General features: G+C 43.2%; 1 protein-coding gene across 7 annotated transcripts in view; it reads right to left on the bottom strand.

The window, feature by feature from the left end:
- Nucleotides 1-395: 395 nt before the first annotated feature.
- BTRC (beta-transducin repeat containing E3 ubiquitin protein ligase) overlaps nt 396-22,049 on the bottom strand; it is a 212,962-nt gene continuing 191,308 nt past the window's right edge. For 5 of the 7 annotated variants that reach the window (XM_036027179.1, XM_036027180.1, XM_028511785.2 and 2 more), the window contains 7 exons: nt 21,627-21,745; nt 19,698-19,947; nt 18,637-18,755; nt 17,307-17,417; nt 15,806-15,884; nt 7,166-7,360; nt 3,968-5,005 (listed from right to left, as the gene is read on the bottom strand). In XM_036027179.1, the coding sequence (XP_035883072.1) occupies nt 7,199-7,360; nt 15,806-15,884; nt 17,307-17,417; nt 18,637-18,755; nt 19,698-19,947; nt 21,627-21,745 (840 nt within the window). In that variant the 3' untranslated portion in view covers nt 3,968-5,005; nt 7,166-7,198. Of the gene's footprint in view, nt 5,006-7,165; nt 7,361-15,805; nt 15,885-17,306; nt 17,418-18,636; nt 18,756-19,697; nt 19,948-21,626; nt 21,746-22,049 lie in introns of all 7 variants that reach the window. The other 2 variants (XM_028511781.2, XM_028511784.2) reach the window with 1 other exon arrangement.

Below are 22,049 nucleotides of genomic sequence, written 5' to 3'. Positions count from 1 at the left end.
AGGGTGTGTCTGCCCTGTGGTCAATGCTCCCTTCATTTTCACGGTTTGCTGGAGTCTCTCCGGAAACTGTTCTGAACGTGCGTTCACCTGTCCACAGTCTCCTGGACCTCTCAGGAGGAACTCAGGGCTCAGCTATGGTTATGGGAGGCACGGCTGTGGGGCCCAGTTCCCCAGCCAGACGCCACTCTGGCTTCAGTTTAACTCGGTAGGGGGACATCCGTGGTTCGCTGGGCCCACATTTATTCACAGCGTCTGGCCCCGACTTCTCTCCACACTGTTTTCTCGTGTCGGATCGTGTCGCATCGTAAAAGGTGCTTGTGTACTCTCCCGACTTGTGTATTGAAAAACTCACTGTTCCACTGGTGTTGGGGCAAAGAGACAAGACACTTGGAAAATTCACTTTAATCTTATATTTGTAATTTAAGTTACTTTTTTTCTGAACAGTTTAAAAAACCAAACACACTATATCACCATGATTCTAGGTTGTGGACACATCGGCACATCGACTACACATCACCGAGACACGATCGCGCACATCAAAGTGGTCAGCACTTGTCGGAGCCGAGACAACAGAGGGCCAGGCCAGTGGGAAGCTCTCGGGGAAGCTCACATTTGCGGCCGGGCCTGCCCCCACGGTTGCAGCCCTCGAAACTCTCTCAGGACAGTCTGGGTTAGGCTTGAGTGATCACTGACTTGGGGAGGTGTTCGTTTCCTTGGTACCCAGAGGTCTGACCCTCTGTTTCCTTCGGTGTCCAAGAAGCATCACTTGATGTGATGCTTCTTGGACACCGAAGTGATGCTGATAATGCCATTCATCCTTAACCGCACGTATCTTCAAACGCACACAGAGCCAATCAGGAGCTGAGAAAGCCAGACGGTGGGCTGTAGAGCACAAAGTTTTAGAGGTCATCTGCCTCCAGCAAATTTTAGTGTCTAATCACAGGTACTCAGCTTCCAATAGAAGAGGTTTCAGGATATCAGTGCACTAAGTACCACGTGAAACCAGGTTGCCATGATCATGCTCTTTTGGTTTCTCTCCTTAGTTCCAAGAATATCGAAGTCACAAATGAACTACAGGGGAAAGCAACAAGCAGCAGAACCCAGCCCCATTCACCACAGAGACGGCCGTGTGGATGAAGCCCGGGGAGAAAGACCCGGCCTGCAGGCTCTGGGTGCCCAGCTTAGACGTGAGAGCCACTCTGGGAGGGGAGAGAGGAAGGTGAGGAAGGGCAAGGGCGCCTTTTCACGTCCTCCACCTCCTGGAATGTCTGTTAAAGGCGTGCAAATGGCGAAGGAGATGGAGATGAGGGTTAAAGTCAAATGGTAAACCTGATCATCAAGGAACGTGTCATAGGTGGGGGTCTCTTAGCCCCCCACCCCATTCTACCTAGACTTGTGGGGGATTCCTCCGTAACTGAGCTCTCGGCCTAGCCCCTGAGGCTGGCACTCCGGGCAGGAAGGCGTTACCATCTAAGGTAAACGGAGGACACCAAGGTCAGCAGTTCCAGGGAAGAAAACACCCTCCTCATTACTTCCAACAGTCCCCACCCCTGCCACCCGAGCCCTCTGCTTCCTGCACAACCGGTACTGGGTAAGACGGAGGCCAGCCCCAGCGCTCAGACCAATGGGTACCAAGAGAAGGCCAAAGAGCACGTATTTTCTTCTCTTTAGCTTTTGATTTTACAAAAGAAAAATAAAAAAGGATTTTTCTTACTCAAGCAGAACACAGAATGAATGACTTAGGAGTCCCAGTGTCTTTTCCAGTTTAGAAACAAACTACGAGGGCCAGACTTTGTATAATCTGTCAGCAGAGTTCAGAGAGTACCTGTCGCTAAAGTTCCTGGTGAAGAGCCACCAGAAAGAAGTTTGCCAAGGGACAAATGCGAGAGGCTTCCCATCACAACACACGTGTGCCTCCACACTGCACGTAAGGGAGCAGACGGATGTCCTCAGCAGTGGAAACACACACGTGTGCAGCGAGGCATGCTGGTGCCGTCCCGGCGGCCCGGGTGGACGGAGCGCCGCACAGGCCCACAGGGCCCCGGGTGCACCCACACTCCCTGAGCCCGCCTCTGAAGGGGCTCCCTCCACCTTTAAGGAACATTCCTTTCAGGCCCCCCCAGGAATTTTAGTGAAAACAGACTAATCTACAATGGAGACGTTTCGTTTCAGAGCCCAGAGGCCCCCTCAGCTCCTCTTCTACCATTCCTTTAAATGTGTTGAGACTTTCTTTGTTTCTCTTTTTAAAAAGGTCAAACTTTACATTTATTCTAGCCCAGTTGGGGATTAGTGATAATCAATTCCCACTGAAATCATGCAGAGATGGTAAGTGGGGTTTACCTTCTCTGGAAATGAACTTCTACTTACCTGATTATTTCTTCTACAATGAACTGGTAAATGACCCCCAGAGCTGAGAAATGTGACTGACTCAAGTTTTTCAGACCACTTCACTTCATTCCCATTTCCATCAGCAGCAGAGGACAACGTGGGGAATATCCTCCACGGGGCTAATGGCTGCAGACTGCAGGGCCTGCCTCGGTCTCACTTACGATGTACTGGACAAGCTTCAGAACGGCCTTAGAAACAATCTACCTCCAAACCTAGATGGGAGAGCAAAACCCCGGGTACCAAGCATATTCAACAGCTCTCACTTCAGAACAGCAGCATGTAACAGAAGGGCTAGTAAGTTATGGCTATTGGACAGTATTTTAAAACAGCTTAAAACCCACGCCTCTTGAATGCCTGGCCTGTGTGTCCGTCAGGGCTGATGGTCCTCCGCCAACCAGAAAGGCATCAATAGTCAACACAATGGACAAGGAACCACGACAAGTGACTAAATAGAAAACATTTCTCTGTGGCATTTGGGTAGTTGGGAAGGGAATTATACTCAGAGGATACTTCCTAGGCAATGACATAGTACACTGGGAAATACTGTCTGAATATAACCTGGAACTGAAGCGTAAACGCACTCATAAAGCAGGAAAGGAGAACTGCGTATGCATGCCTGCCTCACACCATGTAATGACAACATTCGGTCTGGGCACATTTTGGGAAGAGAACGCCTTTTTGCAAATCAGAGGGAAGAGGAAAGATGGTTTTCCTCGCCTTCGCCACCGCTGAAGTAAGGGTGGCCTGGCCGTGAGGTTACTTGCAGCTGGCTCCCACTCAGAAGTTTTCCAGCAGCTGGTTGAAAAGGGGCTTTCTTTTCCTCAACCACTTTGATCAGGGGTGGAAACGAAGGGCTTGACAGCTCAGCTTCCAGGAGAAACTTGAGACTGTGCTGTGGCCTCGGGCGTTTGGATGGGCCTGCCCGTGCACTGGAAGTGGCTGGTGCAGGCCTGTTCTTGCCCCGAGAGACGAGCTAGGCACACACTGACGGCGTTCTCTGTGCTCCCAGGTTGGGTGGCACCTGTGCCCCGCACCTGACACCCACACAGCTGCCTTTCAAGTGGCCGGGTCAGCCCAGCCCTGGCTGAGGTCCATTTGTTTGTGTTATTCACCAACTCCCAGAGAAATTTTACTGATCAGGGGAGAGTGGAGAGGAAATAAGACCAGAAGGAAAAGGAAAAGGAAAAGGAAAAGGAAAGGGAAAAGGAAAAGAGAAGGCAGTCTCTGCCTCAGTAGGAAACCCTGTGTGCCAAACTTCACCCTGATCTGCTCTCTCTGGCAGCTTTGCCCTTTGTAAATACTGGGTTTGGGAGAAGCAGAAGGTTCTGCAGTGCAAAGTTGAGATGATTTAGCTTGATTTTTTTAGAAACGCTATTTACTGGACTAAACAAAAAAGAAATAAAGTTTTACTCCTGACCACCTCTAAAGCTACTTTGACCGTGGCCTTGGCAAAGACACAGGTGCCTGGGTGCTCACAGGCCCTGATGAAGAATCCAGAGATCTGAACCATTATGCAGAATGCACCCAGCGACCCACTCTGGCTATTCAAGCCTTTCTGTAGGCTGAGCCTTACCAGTGATTTAAGATGAAGTACAATGCTTTTTATTACACATCTAATTGTTAATGAGAGAAAATGCAATCAGCAACTCCTTTGCACACTCGACATGGAACCGAGGAGACCGCTGAGTCCAGAAAAGATGTGACCATTGATGGAGCCCAGGGAATTTCAGCTGCGCCCCCTCCCTCTCTTTGGGGAAGGGTGTCAGAAGGAGAACAGAGTTGCAAATATGATGAAAACACCATGTCTGAGAACTCATTGTTGTCATAGAGGGTCACCTGCAGCAAAAGCCTCAGTTTGAAATTTTGACCGAACAGCATTGAACTTTTCCGAAAGGTGTTGCATTTTCTAGCAGATTTGTCTCATGCTAGCTGAAGACACTCTCTTCACACTTCCCAGGTGCAGCCGAGAAGCAGGTTGGAGGGGAGTGGGAGGAGGGGAAGAGGTGCAGAAACACAGAAAAGAGATGGAAGGAAAGAGGCCCAGATCTCCCAGTGTGCTTATTCTCGTCTCTCTCTCGCCCCAGAGACCATGTGGACAGCTGTCTCCGAAGCACAGTGGGGCAGCGCTGAGCTTGCCAGGCGCTGGGCGTTCCTGCAGTTCACGGGGAGACACTGGGTGCTGTCTGGCTTCAAGTTGTACCCCCCTCTCCCCTAGAAGTGGGTCTCTCCCAGCAGGCTATATAGGGAAACTAGTTCTTCTGCTTAACAGCAAAGCAAGAGAGATTCTGGCAAAACACTAATATATTTATAAGTCATCTTTGTCTGGAACCAAACGAGGAAAAAAAAGGTGCAGAGGGGAAAGGAGGAGGGGAAGTGAGGTGAGCTTTAAAAGTTCCAATCAGTCACGAAAGAAAAGATCTTCTGATAGCAGCACGGAAGCAGTCAGCTGTGCTGAGCAGCCCCTCCTGAGCCGACTGCAGACCAACTGTGTCCCAACAGGAGTCTCAAAGCCCCACTCCTCGGCTAGTCCGGGGGAGGCGGGTAGTATTTTGATTGTTACTGTTGTTGCTCATCCTGGTATTGGCAGATACGTTAAATACCGCAACTTTAATGAGTCCTGTGTGAAAACAGAGCAGATAGTCATTAGTCCCTTTCCCTGTATTTCTCACTTGCTCTATGAGAAAAAGAATATTAACTTAGCTGTCAATTGGGAGAAAGGCTGAGAAATCCTTCCCAATGCCTGCTCTTGGCCCCTGCCAAGTAGGAGCTTCTTCTGGAGGCTGCACAGCCTGTTCCGGGACTAGGCAGGGGCTCACCGACACATTCAGAGTCACGCAGAGTGATCTGATGTCTTGAGATTAAGAGGAACCGTGTGGGTGCAGCAGCATCAAGCTTCCTTCTGCTCCCTGCACAGGTGCAGCGGGTGAGGACAGCTCTAAGGTTCTGGCCCTGGTGGCCTCCAAAGACCAGTGTGCACTGGCCTTATCCTCTCTCTGCACCGCAGAGGGAGGACGAAGACGTGAATGGTGAATACACGGAGTCATCAGCAACCCCAGAGCTACTTCCAAGGTCAAAAGACGGTTCTTTTCATTTTAGAGGGAGCAGGTGGTGGCTGGGTGTGTGGCCTAGAGATTAAGGCAGAAGTCTTGGGAAAAGACACGGCAGCCGGAGAAAGGGGGCTTGGATAAGGAAACAAAGCCCGAGACAGACTCTTGGGGGATGCGTATGCTGTAGGGGTGAGAGGGGAAGGAGATGTAAGCCGTAAGGGCACCAGGAAAAGATTACATATGGCAGGATGCCACAGAAATCTCAGGAGCACAAATTTTGGCAAAAGGAGGGGATAGGTAACATGATTACAATATTAATACCAATAAACCACTTTTTACTAAGGGCTTGTTAGGTGCTAGGCATTGTGCCAAGCAATGAAAATTTTATATACAACATTTCAGCTGCAGTCCTCACAACAGCTCTGCGTAGTACGTGTACCTGCAGCCTTCACTGTACTCATCAGGAGGCCGAGGCTCTGGGAGGCCACCTGCCCACGGGCACGCAGCTGGGACTCTCACCCAGGCCTGCTGGCAGGACTTGGCTGAGGAGGCTGAGGGAGGAGGAGGCAGCACATCCTCCGTGAGAAGTGGGCACTGAAGTGAGCCCAGCAGGGCACGGACCACCCCACTCAGAAAAGCCACTGTAAAAAGATGTGCAGAAAAGCGTGCTAAACGTGTTCTTCTGCCACAAGCACCAAGGCAAGTGTGGGAAACGATCCCCAGGAATCGTGTAGTTTTCCAAAACCAGCAATAACTTAACTTATTTCAACCGGTTAGAACACCAGGTATGATTGGAATATACCATAATATAGTTGAAGACGAATTTTAGGATTTTTTTCCACACTCAGAGGAGGAGTACTGCCCTGGCCTTATCCTCTCTCTGCACCTCACAGGGAGGACGAAGACGGGAATGGTGAATACACGGAGTCCTCAGCAACCCTGGAGCTACTTCCAAGGTCAAAAGATGGTTCTTAGCCCTGGCTGGCGTAGCTCAGTGGATTGAGCGTGGGCTGGGAACCAAAGTGTCCCAGGTTCGATTCCAGCCAGGGTACATTCCTGGGTTGCAGGCCATAACCCCCAGCAACCGCACATTAATGTTTCTCTCTCTCTCTCTCTCTCTATCCCCCTCTCCCTTCCCTCTCTAAAAATAAATAAATAAAATCTTAAAAAAAAAAGATGGTTCTTTTCATTTTAGAGGGAGCAGGGAGTGGGCATGAGGATAAAAAAGCTACCTCTTATGTCAAATGACACTGGCAAGGCAGAGTTGTGAGAGGTCGGCGTTTTTCATCAGGAGATCTTCCCACTCATACACTAGATTATCTACCCGATTTAAAGGGTTTTTATTCTAAGTACTGGTTTAATCTGGGAACTACAAAGCCACAGGCTTTCGGGTCAATTCCTCTTCGTTTTTAAACGGATTTAAATCTCTTACTTTCTCCTCCCCCCTTACTTTCTTAAAAACGTTATTAAATAACTGGGACAGGAATTATTAGTTCTACTGCACACAGGTCAGCTAGAGCTAGCTCAAGAATCATGCAGAACTGAGGCTGGCCACCCCGACGAAGGCGGCATCCCACACACAGCCCCCGCTCTGCACCAGGACGTCAGCCTCCCTTGCTTTCCCGACTCGGAAGGACAAAGGGCATGAGAAGGCTCTGCGAACTAGCAGCACCTACAGCCAGCACTCCATCTCCTATTCACAGTGCTAGGTACACAATTCTTTTTCATACCTGGGCAAGTATATGAGGTCAGTGTACGATTATTTATCTGGAGATATATGTGTATGTTCGAGAAGGTGAGCGGGGGGGCTCGGCTTGGGCAGTCGGGTCGTTGAGAAAGTCCCAGATGAGGATCGTGTCATCGTGCGAGCTACTGACGATCTGGAACTCATCAAACTGGAGTCGGAAAACCCTTCCCGAATGCTCCTGAAGAAGCAGAAAGAGAAACTTTTGAACTACTCAAAATCAAAAGGACACATATTCAGCAACATGTGAAAAGGAGTCGATGGCAAGGCTAGGTAGCGCTGATCATTTTCTCTACCATTTAGCTGTTTTAACGGAGAAAAAACCTAATTTGGATGAAAGGCAACACTGGGCAGCTGACTTCATGCACAACCGAAGTAATATGCACTAGAGCTGAGACCCGTCCCGGAGCATGCTGGTTTCTCACCGCTAACTCTCCCAGCCTTGGGCTAAACAAGACCATCACTCAGTGCCTCCCTGGCCTTGTCCTCTCTCTGCACCCCTAGGATTCTTCTGCAATCAGCGGCCAAGGATTGAGGCGCAATACTAAGCAGTGCGCTGGTAAATGTTTACCAATGAACTCTCCTAACTTGTAAAAGCGCCTGCACATTTTCATGGTGTAAAAGTTCCTACTCTGGCCAATTCCAAGCTATCTGCATGCGTTCAACAAGCTTGCAAAATTCAGGACAATTTACTACCTGACTCTCCTAAGCAGTTGTAGGCATACACAGCACACCATTGCAGCACCCCAGAAGGCTTCTTGAGCCCCTTGCTCGTCAATACAACCTTCACCCCGATGGTATCAATTCATTTTTCCTGTTTTTCAATTTCATATAAATACGCTCAAGACAGCATTCTTTTTCCTGGTTCCTTTCACTCAGCACTACAAGGTTCCTCTCTGTTACTGCACGCAACAGCAGTTCATTTTTTTTTTTAATTACTGGTTGCTGCTCCCTTATATGACCACACCACAACATACTGTGTCCTGTGGTGGACGAACAGGCTGATTCCAGTCTTGGCTCTGGTAAGGAAAGCCTCCGGGCACACGTGTGTTGATGGGCATGTGCTCCCATCTCCCCGAGGAGCAGCACCGCCGGCCCATGGAGTAGGTGTGTGCTTGGCATTAGTGGGCGCGGCAGAAGTTTTTAAAAGTTGTGCCAGTTTATACTCCTCTCAGCTGTGTATCAGAATTCCAGTTGCTTCACATCTTCAACAGACTGGTACCGCCAATCTTTTAAATTTTGGCTACTTTGATAGATTTGTGGTGGTATTATGTTGGGGTTTTAGTTTGCATTTTTCTTTATGAAGTTGAAATAGTTCCCTTCTATTCCTAGTTGGCTGAGAGTTGATCACAACTGGATGTTGGACTTTGCCACATGCCTTTTCTGCATCTCTTTATATAATCATGAGATTTTTCTTCTTATCCTTTTGATGTGATGGATTACGTGAACTGGTTTTGAGTGTTATACTTGCTTTTGCATACGCGGAATAAGTCCTGCTTGGTCACGGTGTGTAATTCTCTTTATACACTGTTGGATTAGGTTTGCTAATATTTGTGGAAATTTATTTAAATGTAAGTTAGTTCATTTTACTGGCATATTATCACCTTTTAAATAATTTCAGAAACCTTCCTTATTGTGAAATCACTAAGCATAAGGAGAGTAATATCACACTTAAATCTGAATCAAATGGTTTAAAATATTACCAAAAAATCCTAATAAACTCATATTACTTATGAAATTGCACGTTTGCCTATTACATTAGTATTTAAAAATATTTTATTTTGAATTATGGAAATAATCACACAACACCTGCCATCTCACCCGTTTTCCGGCGCGCGGCCAGCAGTGCTGCGTGCAGTCGCTCTGCAGTGCAGCGGGTCCCAGAACCCTCTCGTACGGGAACTCTACAACTCCCCGCCCGGGAGACGGCTCCCCGGTCACCACCCTTCCACTTTCTGTTTGTATGTGTTTGGCCGCTTTAGATACCTTGTCCTATTTGTCTTCTTGTGACTGACTTGTTTCACTTAGAATAATGTCCTCAAGTTTCACCCATGGTGTAGCATGTGATAGTATTTCCTTTCTTTTCAAGGCTGAACAATATTTGTGTGTGCGTGTATCACATTTTGTTTGTCCGTTCATCTGCTGATGGACACTTGGGCTGCTTCCGCCTCTTGGCTATTGTGAATAATACTGCTATGAACATGAGTATGCAAAAATATCTCTCTGAAATCCTGTTTTTGATCTTTTGGATATAATGTATACCCAGAGTGGGAGTGCTGGATCATAATTCTATCTTTGCTATTTTGAGGAACTGCCATACTGTTTTCCATAGAGGATGTACCATTTTACATTCTTTACAAGATGCAAATACACTCATAGATGAGCATCTGTATGCATGGGACATACTGGTCTGTGGTTTTCTTTTCTTGTAATATTTTTGTCTGCTTCTGATCTCAGGGTAATTCTGCTTCATCGAATAAGTTAGGAAGTATTCACTTTGCTGCTACCTTCTGGAAGAGATAGTAGAGAACCGGTACAATGTCTTCCTCAAACATTCGGTAGAATTCACCAGGGAACCCATTTGGGTCTGGTGCTTTCTGTCTTAGGAGGTTATTGATTATTGCTTCAATTTCTTTAATAGGTATAGGCCTAATCAGACTGTCTATTTCTTCTGATGTGAAGGAAGAGGATATCAAGTTTCACAGTATGTCTTTTTATTATTATACTTTTAATGACCACAAAATCTGTAGTGATGCAAAGTTGTATTTACCATTCAAAAATCAATGTAATATTCCAATTAACAAAATAAAGGTGAGAATATAAGATCATTTCAATGGGTTAGATAAGTGCGCTTAACAAAATCCAACATCTATTTCTAATAAAAACTCTCAGCTATCAAGGAGCAGAAAGGAACTTCCTAATCCCCTGCTAATGTTTATCCATGGAAACCTACAGCTACCACATATCTGTGTGCATGAGAGTTGCCTTTTCCCCATGATAAGGACATCCACTGTTACTAATTCTTTTGATCATTGTACTGAAGGTCTTAGTACAATAAAACAAGAAAGAGAAATAAAAGGTATACAGGTTGGAAAAGAGTAAAAGTGTATTTCTATGTATTTGCAATGAACAATCCAGAAACTAAAATTTAAAAATACCACTTACAATCACATTAAAAATATGAAATACTTAGGGATAAACATGATAAAAAATGTACAAGATCTTTGCATTTGAAGGTATAAAACATTGCTGAGAAAATTTAAAGAGACCTAAACAAAGAGCGATATACTGTGCTCACGGATCAGAAGGCTCACTATTATTAAGAAGTCAATTCTCTCCAATTCAAATTGATCTAGATTTAATACAATCCCAATGAAAACCTCAGCACATTTATTTTTGGGGGGTGAGGGGTGGGACTTACACTATTAGAATTCATGAGTTATTAAAAAGCTGCAGTAACCAAGATAATATGACACTGACATCAAGACAAAGACAAACAAATAGACAAAAAGATCAATGGAACTGAGTAAGTTCATAAGTAGACCCATACACACATGGTCAATTGGTTTTTGAAAAGGCTGCAAAGGCAAGTCAGAGGAAAACGGACAGCTCTGAATAAATGGTGCTGGAATATCTGGATAGCTATGCGAACTTTGACCTATACCTTTCACCATCTACAAAAGTTAACTAACAATGAATCATAGACCAAAATGTAAAAACTAAAACTATACAACTTCTAAAGAAAACACAAGGGAAATCCTTGTGACTTTGGATTAGGCAAAGTTTTTTTTCAGAGATATAATATCAAATAGCAAACCATAATAGACAAAGTTGATACATTGGACTTAATCAAAATTAAGAATTTCTACCCTGGTAGGTGTAGCTCAGTGGATTGAGTGCAGGTCTGTGAACCAAAGGGTCACCAGTTTGATGCCCAGTCAGGGCACATGCCTGGGTTGCAGGCCAGGTCTCCTGTAGGGGACACTCAAGAGGCAACCATACACTGATGTTTCCCTCTCTCCTTCCCTCCCCCCATCTCTAAAAATAAATAAATAAAACCCTTAAAATAATTAACAATTTCTGTTTTAAAAGATTCTTTTAAGACAATGAAAAAACAAAAATGAGTATCCTGAATATATAAAGAAATCTCAAAACTCAATAATAAGAAAACCACCCAATTAAAAAAAATGGGCAAAGATTCAAACAGATACTTTACCAAAATAGATATATGAATGGCAAATAAACACATGAAACAATGTTCAACATTATTAACACTAGGGATATGCAAATTAAGGTCACAATGAGGTACCATGAGACGCTTACTAGAATGACTCAGATTAAAAAAAGACTCTACACTGAGCACTGGCGAGGATGTGGGGCGCTCTCATGCGCTGTTGTCTGTAATGTTAAATGGTACAGGAAAACAGTTTGGCAGTGTCTAAAAATATTAAACATATATTTATCATATGATCTAGCAATTCTGCTCTTAGGATTTACCCAGGAGAAATGAAAGTATACAGTCACATAAAGACTTACACATAATGTTTATAGAAACTTTATTTGTAATAATCATAAATTGGAAAAAATCCAAATTTTTATCAACTGGCAGATGGATAAATTGTGGTATAATTATACAACGGAACACCACTCAGCAATGAACTACTCATACATTAACAACATGGGTGAATATCAAAATAATTAGGCTTAATGAAAAGAAGCAAAAAAAGAGTACACACTCTTTTTTGATTCCATTAATTAAACCCTAGAAAATGCAAACTAATCATAATTGACATAAAGCAGATCAATGGTTGCCTGGGGACTGGAGCAGGGGGAAGTGAGTGGAATGGGAAGGAGGGATTACATAGGAGGGTAAGTTCATTATCTTGGTTGAAGTGGTAGTTTCATGGGTATGTACATAGGTTAAAATTATTAAGTTGTATACTTTAAATATGTCTAATGTCTACTTCATTGTATGTCAATTATATTTCAATAAATCTGTTTTCAAAAACTTAAGACAACTCAATAAATGAGGACAAGATTTGAACAGATACTTCACAAAAGAGGAATAGGAAAATAAATAAATAAATTATCACAAAATGCAAATTAAAACTATAACCACTACAATTCACTAAAATGACTATAACTGAAAAAAACCTGACAATAACAAGTGCTATCAAGGATGCGGATAAATGAGTCTCTCATACATTGTCAGTGGAAATCTAAAATGGCATGCATTTATTTGTAAACTCCCAAAATGACACTTTGAAAATAGCTTAGTAGTTCTTTCAAATTTAAACATACACTTATCATAGGAGCCAGAATTGTACTTCTAGGTGTTTACTCGAGAGAAATGAAAACAATATGTACATACAAAAACCTGTATGGGAATGTTTTCAGTATCATCCAAAACTGTAAACATTCCAAATGTCCTTAATCTGATAAACGAATAAACAAACTGGTTTATCTATACAATGGAATACTACTTAGCAATAAAAAAGAACAAAGTTCTAATACAGGCAATAACATGGATGAATATTAAATAAAGTGAAATAAGCCAAAGGCAAAACACTACATACTATGTGATTTAATTTATATGACATTCATAAGGTAGCAAAAGTACAGAAATAGAAATCAGATGAATGGTTGCTAGGGGTGATTCTAAGGAACATCATTTTAGGGAGACATTGGAAATTTTCTATAACTCGATTATGGTGTATACACATCTGAACAGTTCACAGAAGTGCAATAAAAGACTTCATGTCAAGGTGGTAGCATAGGCAGACATGGCCCACCTCTTTGCACAACCACAAAAAAATTGCAACTAAAATATAGAACAATCATTGCTCAGAACCGACAGAAATCGAGTTGAATGGAAGTCAGACAACCACCTGGCTCACACTGTTTGACCTACCTTGGAGATCCCCAGAGACTCTGCCCCACCCAAATCATGTGCCCACCTAGGATGATCTTCTATATAAATGGCTGGTCTTGGCTTGTGTTCTGTAACTTCCTAAATCCCCTCAAACAAGCAACAGCTGGCCTCAGTGAGCCCCAGGTCTGGAACTAGCAGTCTACATTCACAGTAGACTTAGCCTGAGAATCTCCAAGCCCAGTACAAATAGCAGCCATCTCAGACTGCTTTATAATTCAGGCAGGGTGGCCCCAGGGAAAACACAGGTCGGGGCTGACTTTGGCCTGTACCACCCTGTAAACCCACAGGGTCAGCACATCCAGGGGGAAGCTACAGACATGTTGGAGCACCACCACCCTGCTCCTGCATGGATGATTCTCCACAGAGGGTGGAGGATGGTGGTCAGTGGTCACAGCCAATCACTGCAGCTGACTAACCTGGGTAAATCTCTCCCATTGATTTACCAACCGCAACCAAGGCTCAACTACATACAAGAGAAGAGCACTCAGCCCACATGAAGGGCATACTTCGAGTTCCCAACTTGGGTGATGGAGGAGGTTGTGCCACTGGACCCTACAAGACACCTACTATATTAGGCTACTATATTAGGCTTGGTGTCCCAAGACACCAAGTCAAAACAGCTCTACCTAGTACACAGAAACAAACACAGGGAGGATGCCAAAACGAGGAGGCAAAGAAACATAGCCTAAATGAACAAACAGATCAAAACTCCAGAAAAAGAGCTAAACACAACGGAGATAAACAATCTATCAGATGCAGAGTTCAAAACACTGCTTATAAGAATGCTCAAGCAACTTAGTGAGGATATTAACAGAATAAAAAAGATCTAGTCAGAAATGAAGGATACATTAATGTAATAAAGAACAATTTACAAGGAAACAACAGTAGAGTAGATGAAGCTGAGAATCAAATCAATAATTTGGAACATAAGGAACCAAAAAACAACCAATCAGAACAAGAAAAAAAAAAAAAAAGAATCCGAAAAATCAAGGACAGTGTAAATGGCTCGTGGGACAACTTTAAGCATTCCAATATTCGCAAAGGGGCGCCAGAAGAAGAGAAAGAACAAGAAATTGGAAATCTATTTGAAAAAATAATGAAGGAAAACCTCCCTAATTTGGTGGAGGAAATATACAACTCCAAGCACAGAGAGTCCCAAACGAGATGGGCACAAAGAGGCCCACCCAAGACACGCCATAAGTAAAATGCCAAAGGTTAAAGATAAAGAGATGGGAGGGGGTTGTGGGAGAATGGGTGAGAAGTGAGGGGATTAGGTACAAATAGGTAGTTACCGAATAGCCATGGGGATAAAAAGCACAGTGTAGGAAAGGGAGTAGCCAAAGAACTTATCATGAGTGACCTGTGACGTGAACAAGAGCAGGGGACTGCCTGAGGGAGTGGGGAGTGCTGGTGGAGGGGAGCAAAGGGGAAAAAAATCAGGACAACTGTAATAGCATAATCAATCATTTTTTTAAAGTACACTAAGATGGACAAATTTTGCTGTATGTAAATTATACTTTATTTTTTTAAACCTACCATTTTTCCCCATTTAGTTTTCTTTCAGAGGAATATCTATCTATCTATCTACCTATCTACTTTATTTATTTGAGAGAGGGGAAGGGAGGGAGAAAGAGAGGGAGAGGAACATCGATGTGCAAGAGAAACATGGATATAGGTTGCTTCTTACATGCCCCTAACCAGGGACAGGCAACTGGGAATCGAACCAGTGATTTTTTGGTTTGCAGGCCAGTGCCCAACCCACTGAGCCACAACAGCCAGGGCTGTAAATTATACTTTAGAAACTAGATTTAGGTTAACTGTAAATGAGTAACAGTACACATTTTAAAAAACATGTGAAATGTGAAGGTAAAGCATGCCTGGTACTGAAAGAATGCACTTTAATTCCAACAAGGAAGATAAAGAAATGTATCTTTTTCTTTTCCAGAGCAGAGACTGCCTAAATGTTGAGCCAGGATCCAGAATACTGGGGCTTCAAATGCTTGCTCTCATCTTCTCCCCTTGCAGAAGACTCAGTCTTCCACAGAGCCCCACCTAATCTTTTCCTGATGGAAGCAGCTTCTAACTTTAGGACATTTTCTAATACAGGCCTTTGGCAAACACCATGATAAAGAATTTAGTGGCTCTGAAAGTGACATTAGTCCTTTTGAGTCACTTTTTCCCAAAATGTCAAGATGTCCAGGCAAGGGGGCATACAAGGAGCAAAGAAGCTGGGATTCGAGTTGCTGGCAGCGCAGGCCTTGAGTAGGACGCAGAAATAAGGGCCTGACCGGGGCTCACGCAGACTCCCATGGCACTTCCTGTAGGCACCGGTGTGCCGGTCCTCAGATTCTGGACAGGCTCCAGTTTGAGTAATTACATTCCTTCTCCCTAGGTGCCCCCTACTGCTTCTGGTGGACACAGAATTCTCCTTCACTTCCTGTGCTGCACTGATGTGTAGAGCTGCTGTGCAGCTGTTCAACAGCTGCCACATTTCTCTCCATATATGGTCTCTAAAGCGCTTTTGCAAGAAAGGTGCTCTATAAACATATTTTATCATCATGTATTGGCTGCCTTTCCACTTAACAGTAGGTTTTGTGAGGTTCTATCTATCGAACCTAGATCCATATTCCACAGCACATCAATGTTTAACTTCTCCTTCCCACTCCCCAGCTCCCTTCACACAGGAAGACTTACCACAAGGGTCCGCAGACAGAGAGTCCCTGCGGGAGCACGGGGGTCCAGAGCAGCTACAAGATCCCACACTTTAATTTTTCTACAGATCAAAAAGGGACAAAAGTCTTTGTCAAAAGCAAAATTAAGGGAGCACAGGAAGAATGGCAAAATGTCATGGCGATAAACATGTATGGTGAATACAGTTTATATGATAAACGCAGCTCATAGGAATATAAAAGACTTTTTTGTTTTGAAGACTTGGTTCTGATATTCATTCTTGAATAGAGGTTATTGGTCTTAACAGGGGGAAAGGGATGTGATTAACCTAAAAACGAGAAACAGGTTAGCTCTAACAAAGCTGACAAAGACACTGAATGGTGAAGTTACACCACACTTTGGGGCTCAGGGCAGACCTTACACATTAGACTTTTTAATAATATAAAAGATCACTTAGACCTAGAAACCTATAATTCTGAGGCATCTTTTTGGTCAGTTCTAAGAATGGCACAGGTCACATGTACCAGAGGACTGGGTCCATTTAAAGAGTTTTGGAGCTTATATAAACAAATCCTCATATTGATTTAAATAAGAAAAATTTAGCCCTTCTAAAAGTTAATTATAGGTCATGTCTCTTTATGATAAATAACAGACAAAACCCAAGAAAGGTGGGTACTGACCAAAGCCACGGGAGTGAGGAAACATAAGCGTGGCCCCTGCCGGCACCTGGCAGCACAGCCCGAGCCGTGAGCCGAGGGCACGGGCACGGTGGCTGACCCCGAGCCGGAGAGGCAGGCCTGCTGCACGTCCCGTGCTTGAACTGTCTTCACATGGCAGCGCAGTCAGTTCATACGCTAAGATAACGCTGTTAAGTTAGTTTCTGGTATTTAAAAAGCTGCCAATATGTGACTGTAACTTTCTACTCCCCCAAATCAGGCACCTTGACAAGATGAAATGATAAAGAGTCCTTCATAAGCAAATATACTCTTGTAAGAATGTGCTATGTGCTTGGCATTGCTAGATGTGGGATCCATCCACAACATGAATGGATTCTATACTCACTGGAAATTAGATGGAATAAAATAAAGATTACTGAACTTATTATACCTGAAATGCTAGAAGTAAAGGGAGCTGTACTTTCTGGAATCATTCAAAGATATCAGAATTTAAGGTCCTACCACACTAAGCCCTATCGATATCGCCCTCCCATGTATTAATTTATTAGTCAGTCACTATTTTATATGCATAGTCTGTTATACTGGATTTGTCCAGCTCTTTGGAATATAGGGAAAAACAGACAAATATATGACCTAAACCCCAAATATCAATAAAAATCATGAGCAAACAAGTGCAATTAAATAACTGGGCAGAGTGTTTTGGAGAAGAGTGAACAAAGGAGAGGTGAATGCAGAGGTCGGACCAGAGCCACGGCAGCGGGCCCACCTACAACCTGTCAGAGACAGGGAACAGCTACGATGTTGGACATCCTGTAGCAGGAGGGGGTCAGATGCAGACACAAACTCACCCATCATAGGCCCCACTAACTATCCTCTTGTTATCAAATCGGATACAGCGCACCAATTCCTCATGGCCTTCTAATACTCGTAAACATGCACCACATTCTATGTCCCATAATCTGGAAAAGAAAATTGAGTCAAGTGAATTTTCATTTCTTCTTTCCAAAGCTTGGAATGTTAAAATAATGTTCTTCAATGTTTTTTTTCTTTAAAAATCCACAAAAATAAAATAAATCAAGACCCACACAAAAATGTACTGCTTCCAATGTAATTTATTTCCTTTCTGCCATATAAGTCAGGTAGAAATACGTATGATTTAAGTTCAAACACAGTATGTATTTTCAAAGCGCAATGTTTTATGTAATTCTGTAACCAGGGTCTCCAAGGCATAAAAAGGATGAATTCAATGCACACAGTTGCCTGTGAAGAAAATGACCAGCTAAGAAAAGTAATGCTTCCTGAAACCACCGTAAGAACGAGGTGAAGAGCGTCAGTGCACCCTGCCCTCACAAAGCACGTCCGTCCCTTTCACTGAGGACACTCGCTGCTTTCGCTCGCTGCCCAGGACAGTCTTTCTCATACAATGGTAGTGCCAAGTAGGTTCTCAGTGACTTTTATATACTAATAGACAAAAACTATATGCTTTCACACTGATCCAAATGATTTCTAGGAATGATAATCTCCTTAGATACAATAATAGCTGTTTTTTTTATGGGCTTTTCATCCTCTTAGTACTTCTCCGAAGGAACAGAGAGGATTGATAAATCATCCAAATACAATTCATATCTGTGTCACCCATCTTTGTGAAGAGGAAACACCAAAAATACTTCAATTTGTGGATTCTTTATAATTTCAAAGACTGGTGACTCCCTGGACAAATATATGATGCTAAGAAAACAAAATGAACAATTTCTAGTAGGGAAACAAATCCTGTTCCTTAAAAAAACAAACAAACAAACAAACAAACACAAAAAACCAGTGGCAGAGAGAAACGGCCTTTAGCTATTTGTTAGCATTTTCCAATGGTAGACAGGTGAAATTTAAAGAGAAGGGCTTTCAACCAAATCTGCTTATCTCTCTTGCCCACTTCCTTATTCAAGCAGTACCTTTTAAATAGGTCTATCTAGTGATAAAACTATTACAGGATGTTAATACATCAACAAAAAGCTTTGCTGTGCTGCCTGCCTGCTTACGGAAAACTTTTGACCTGCAAGAAGCTACAGAAAGGAAAAACATTTTATTATAAACATAACACAGTTGAAGATTCATTTGAACTGTGCACAACATGGATGGCAGGATGATATCAATCCCTCCTGCACAAGGGCACCTGCTGCTCACCTGATAGTGTTGTCAGATGAGCCACTAACCACTAGCCTGTCTCTGTACTGCAAACAGGCGATGCCACGTTTGTGTCCGTTTAAGGTCCTTACGAATTCACAAGTACTTGTGTTCCACACCTGAGACAGAAAATGGCATTTGGCAATTGATTTGATGCTTTCACTAGTTAAACATATGGATAGTGAAGTCTTGGAGAAGCAGAAAATAGGACTGAACAAAGTCAACTTCTCAAACCAAACCAAACCAAACCAATAAATTCAATTCACGGTAATATAGGGCTAATTTGGAGCTCGCTGCTCTCACATGAGGATTCCTCAAACTGATTACTCTCATCGTGTTATTCTGCTCTTACAGACACATTGTCTTGAACCTAAATCTACCCCTGCCCTTTTCACACTCACCATTCACCAGGTGTCAGCCTTTCTCATCTCACGGCACACAAGCTAACTACTAAAATTCTGCAGCACACCAAAAAAAAAAATTTGATGATCTGACAAAATAAAAATAGGTGTAATTTTGATTCATTCATACCAGGTAGCTATTGTTATATTGGCTATTGTCATTTTTTAATTTGATCATCTAAGGGAAAAGAGGTTAGTGCCCCTGATTAGTCAGGTATTGCATGTTTCAAAAATTCTTGGGTTGAAAATTGCTGATTTAGATAATAAAATACCTAACCAAAATTGTCATGCAACTTGCCCTGACTGGTATAGCTCAGTGCGTTGGGCATTGTCCTGCAAACCAAAAGGTTGCTGGTTCAATTCCTGGTTAGGGCACATGCCTGCGTTGCACGCCAGGTCCCCAGTTGGAGGCACGTGCGAGGCAACTGATCAATGTTTCTCTTGTACACTAATGTTTCTCTCCCTCTCTTTCTACATCCCTTCCCCTCTCACTAGAAATAAATAAATAAAATCTTAAAAAAAATGGTCACATAACTTGTCTCATTCATTGCCTTTTTACACATAGACTCGTATATGAAGTAAATATTAAATAGCCCTCGATCAGGTTTTCACATGATTCCCCTAATCCTAAGCTGGGCACTTACTGCAGATGTCTTTTACCTTTATAGTCCTATCTCCAGATGCAGAAACAATGTACTTATCGTCGAAGTCTACAACGTTGACGGCAGCTCGGTGTCCAACCAGCACCCTCCGGAGGGTGATGTCAGTTGGGGAGGCCATATCCCATACAGCAATGGAACGGTCTTTGGAGCAGGTCACCATCATGCCATTATTGAAACGCAAGTGCAGAACTGCTTCGCAATGATGAATCAACGTGTTGAGCATTTCACCTGTATTTACATCCCACACCCTGGAACAAACAACATTAAGAAGGCTATCTGAAATTTTGATGGTACTGATGCTACAATCTATGACCAGTATTTGACCATCGCACTTCCCATCCCTCCTGCTCCATGTTCATAGTACTACACCCTATTCTTCTTCTGCAGCTTGTAAGTTGAGCTGAGGTACAGAGTATGGGTGGGCCACCAGGTGGTGGTAGGTGGAGGGCTGCATTGGGAAAGTGGGAAAAGGAAGAAGATGGGATGCTGTCAATGTGGAATGCTTAAGACACACTACTTGAAATGTGGGCAAGTGTGGGAGTAGGAATGAGATAGCAGCCACCATCACCTATTAACTGGACACAGATCTCAAGATTATTATAAAGCTTCTGACATTCAATCTGATGCCATTAATAAGATACATTTCAAATTGGGAATCTGATTAATAATAGGAGCATTAGTCCTCAGGAACTAGAACTGATATAGGCCAAGAAGCTTCTGTAACAGACTGATTTAGTTAGTACTATGAATTTGAGTTTGATGATCTTGGATCTGAGATTTCACCGGAGGTCAAGGTCCAAGATTACTTGGATCCTAAGTCTAAGCCCTACTTCTGTGCTTTGAATGGGGGCTGGGATCAAGAATAGCTACCCACTGTAAGTATGGGCATTGCGGCAGAGCATGGGACCCTTGGATAGCTTGAGAATTTTGTGTGACGAAATACAGTATTTGACTTTGATTACTCTATTTTTGTATATTTACTTTGTTTTTTATAACACATTTTTATTTCCTTTTCCAGTTTAACCACCCTTTTTCAGAAAATCATTTTTTCCTTTATCCTATATATGATGATAGCCTTTACACTGCTTCAGCTTCCTTGAGGCACTCCACATGCACCAATAAATGTTAAATGTCGATAACTATAAGAATGGAGTTTGCAATGCCTTTAAGTCAAGACAAGAAACAAGAACAGCCTTTTCTATTCACAGAGGATAACTGGGAATGGTAAACATTTAACTTCAGAGAATCTAACAATGCAGTTAACTGCTTTTTCCTCCCTATTTAAAAAAAAAGTTACTTTTGATGCATTATGTTTGCTAAATCCTTTAGCTTAAGGCAAAATTCCTAGCAGAGGTTTCCAGCAGCGCTTCTGGTACCCAGAACTCAAGCTGCACTGGACTCCAGCAGCATAATGGCTGTGTCATCAAATCACTAATGCCTCTGGAAATTGAAGGCCCCTCCCTGAGTGAAGCTTGCAATTAAAAACTGCAGGGACAGCAGGGGAGGGGCTGGCGAAGGGAGAGCACTGCTCACCTATACACATTTTAAAAGAGAGACCGCACGCCTGCACTGTGGCTATAACTACCTGAAAGGAAGGCTTCATTCCTGTCACGTCATTCCCTTGTGAAGTGGTTTTTGTGAGGAAGGCAAGGTTTACCAAGTTTTTATAATGGATGATTACCGCAAATTAAAACAGGCTGTGTAGTTCCTTAAATGTACAAAAATGTAAACTTACCTTAAGCATTCCTAATTCAAGTTTTCTAGTTCTAGACTGACACAATGATGGGGGGAGCTGATGGCTTATTCTTCTTTAGTTATGAAGTTTCAGAACTGTGTTCATGCAGATATACACAGAGCTACTATCTATGACAAAGAACAGAGCACATCTGATATTTCAGAGTTCAAAGGAACATTTGAAATTTTCTACCTGACCGTGGAATCCGATGATCCAGTTATGATCACCCTCTCGTCATACTGGAGACACAGGACAGAACCCGTGTGGCCTGTGAGAATTCGCTTGCATTCCAACGTGCTTTTATCCCAGATCTAGGATGGCAAACAAGATCCTTTTGATCACTGTGATAATGGGATGGTGCAGAGACTTGCTGGGTCTATTATGTGTTTGATTCCCCAAAAGAATCAAAGCCCAGAGTAGTGTGGAATGCATTCTTTTCTCTCAGTATAGCTAAGCACCTACATATACGTGGCTACGGTACTAATGCAGACTTTATCCTTTTCATTAAGGAACAGGGGTAGCCTATAATTATGTGAGGGCCAAGAGTAATAGCCCATTCAGTGCAGTTCAAGAAGAAAATTTAGCAATCTATTGGGATGCTCTCCTGGGGGAAGC

This window comes from Phyllostomus discolor, chromosome 5, assembly GCF_004126475.2.
Source record: "Phyllostomus discolor isolate MPI-MPIP mPhyDis1 chromosome 5, mPhyDis1.pri.v3, whole genome shotgun sequence".
In the NCBI taxonomy this organism is placed as follows: Eukaryota; Metazoa; Chordata; class Mammalia; order Chiroptera; family Phyllostomidae; genus Phyllostomus; species Phyllostomus discolor.
The sequence above is the reverse complement of the archived record's forward strand: the minus strand, read 5'-3'. Positions and strand labels throughout refer to the sequence as shown.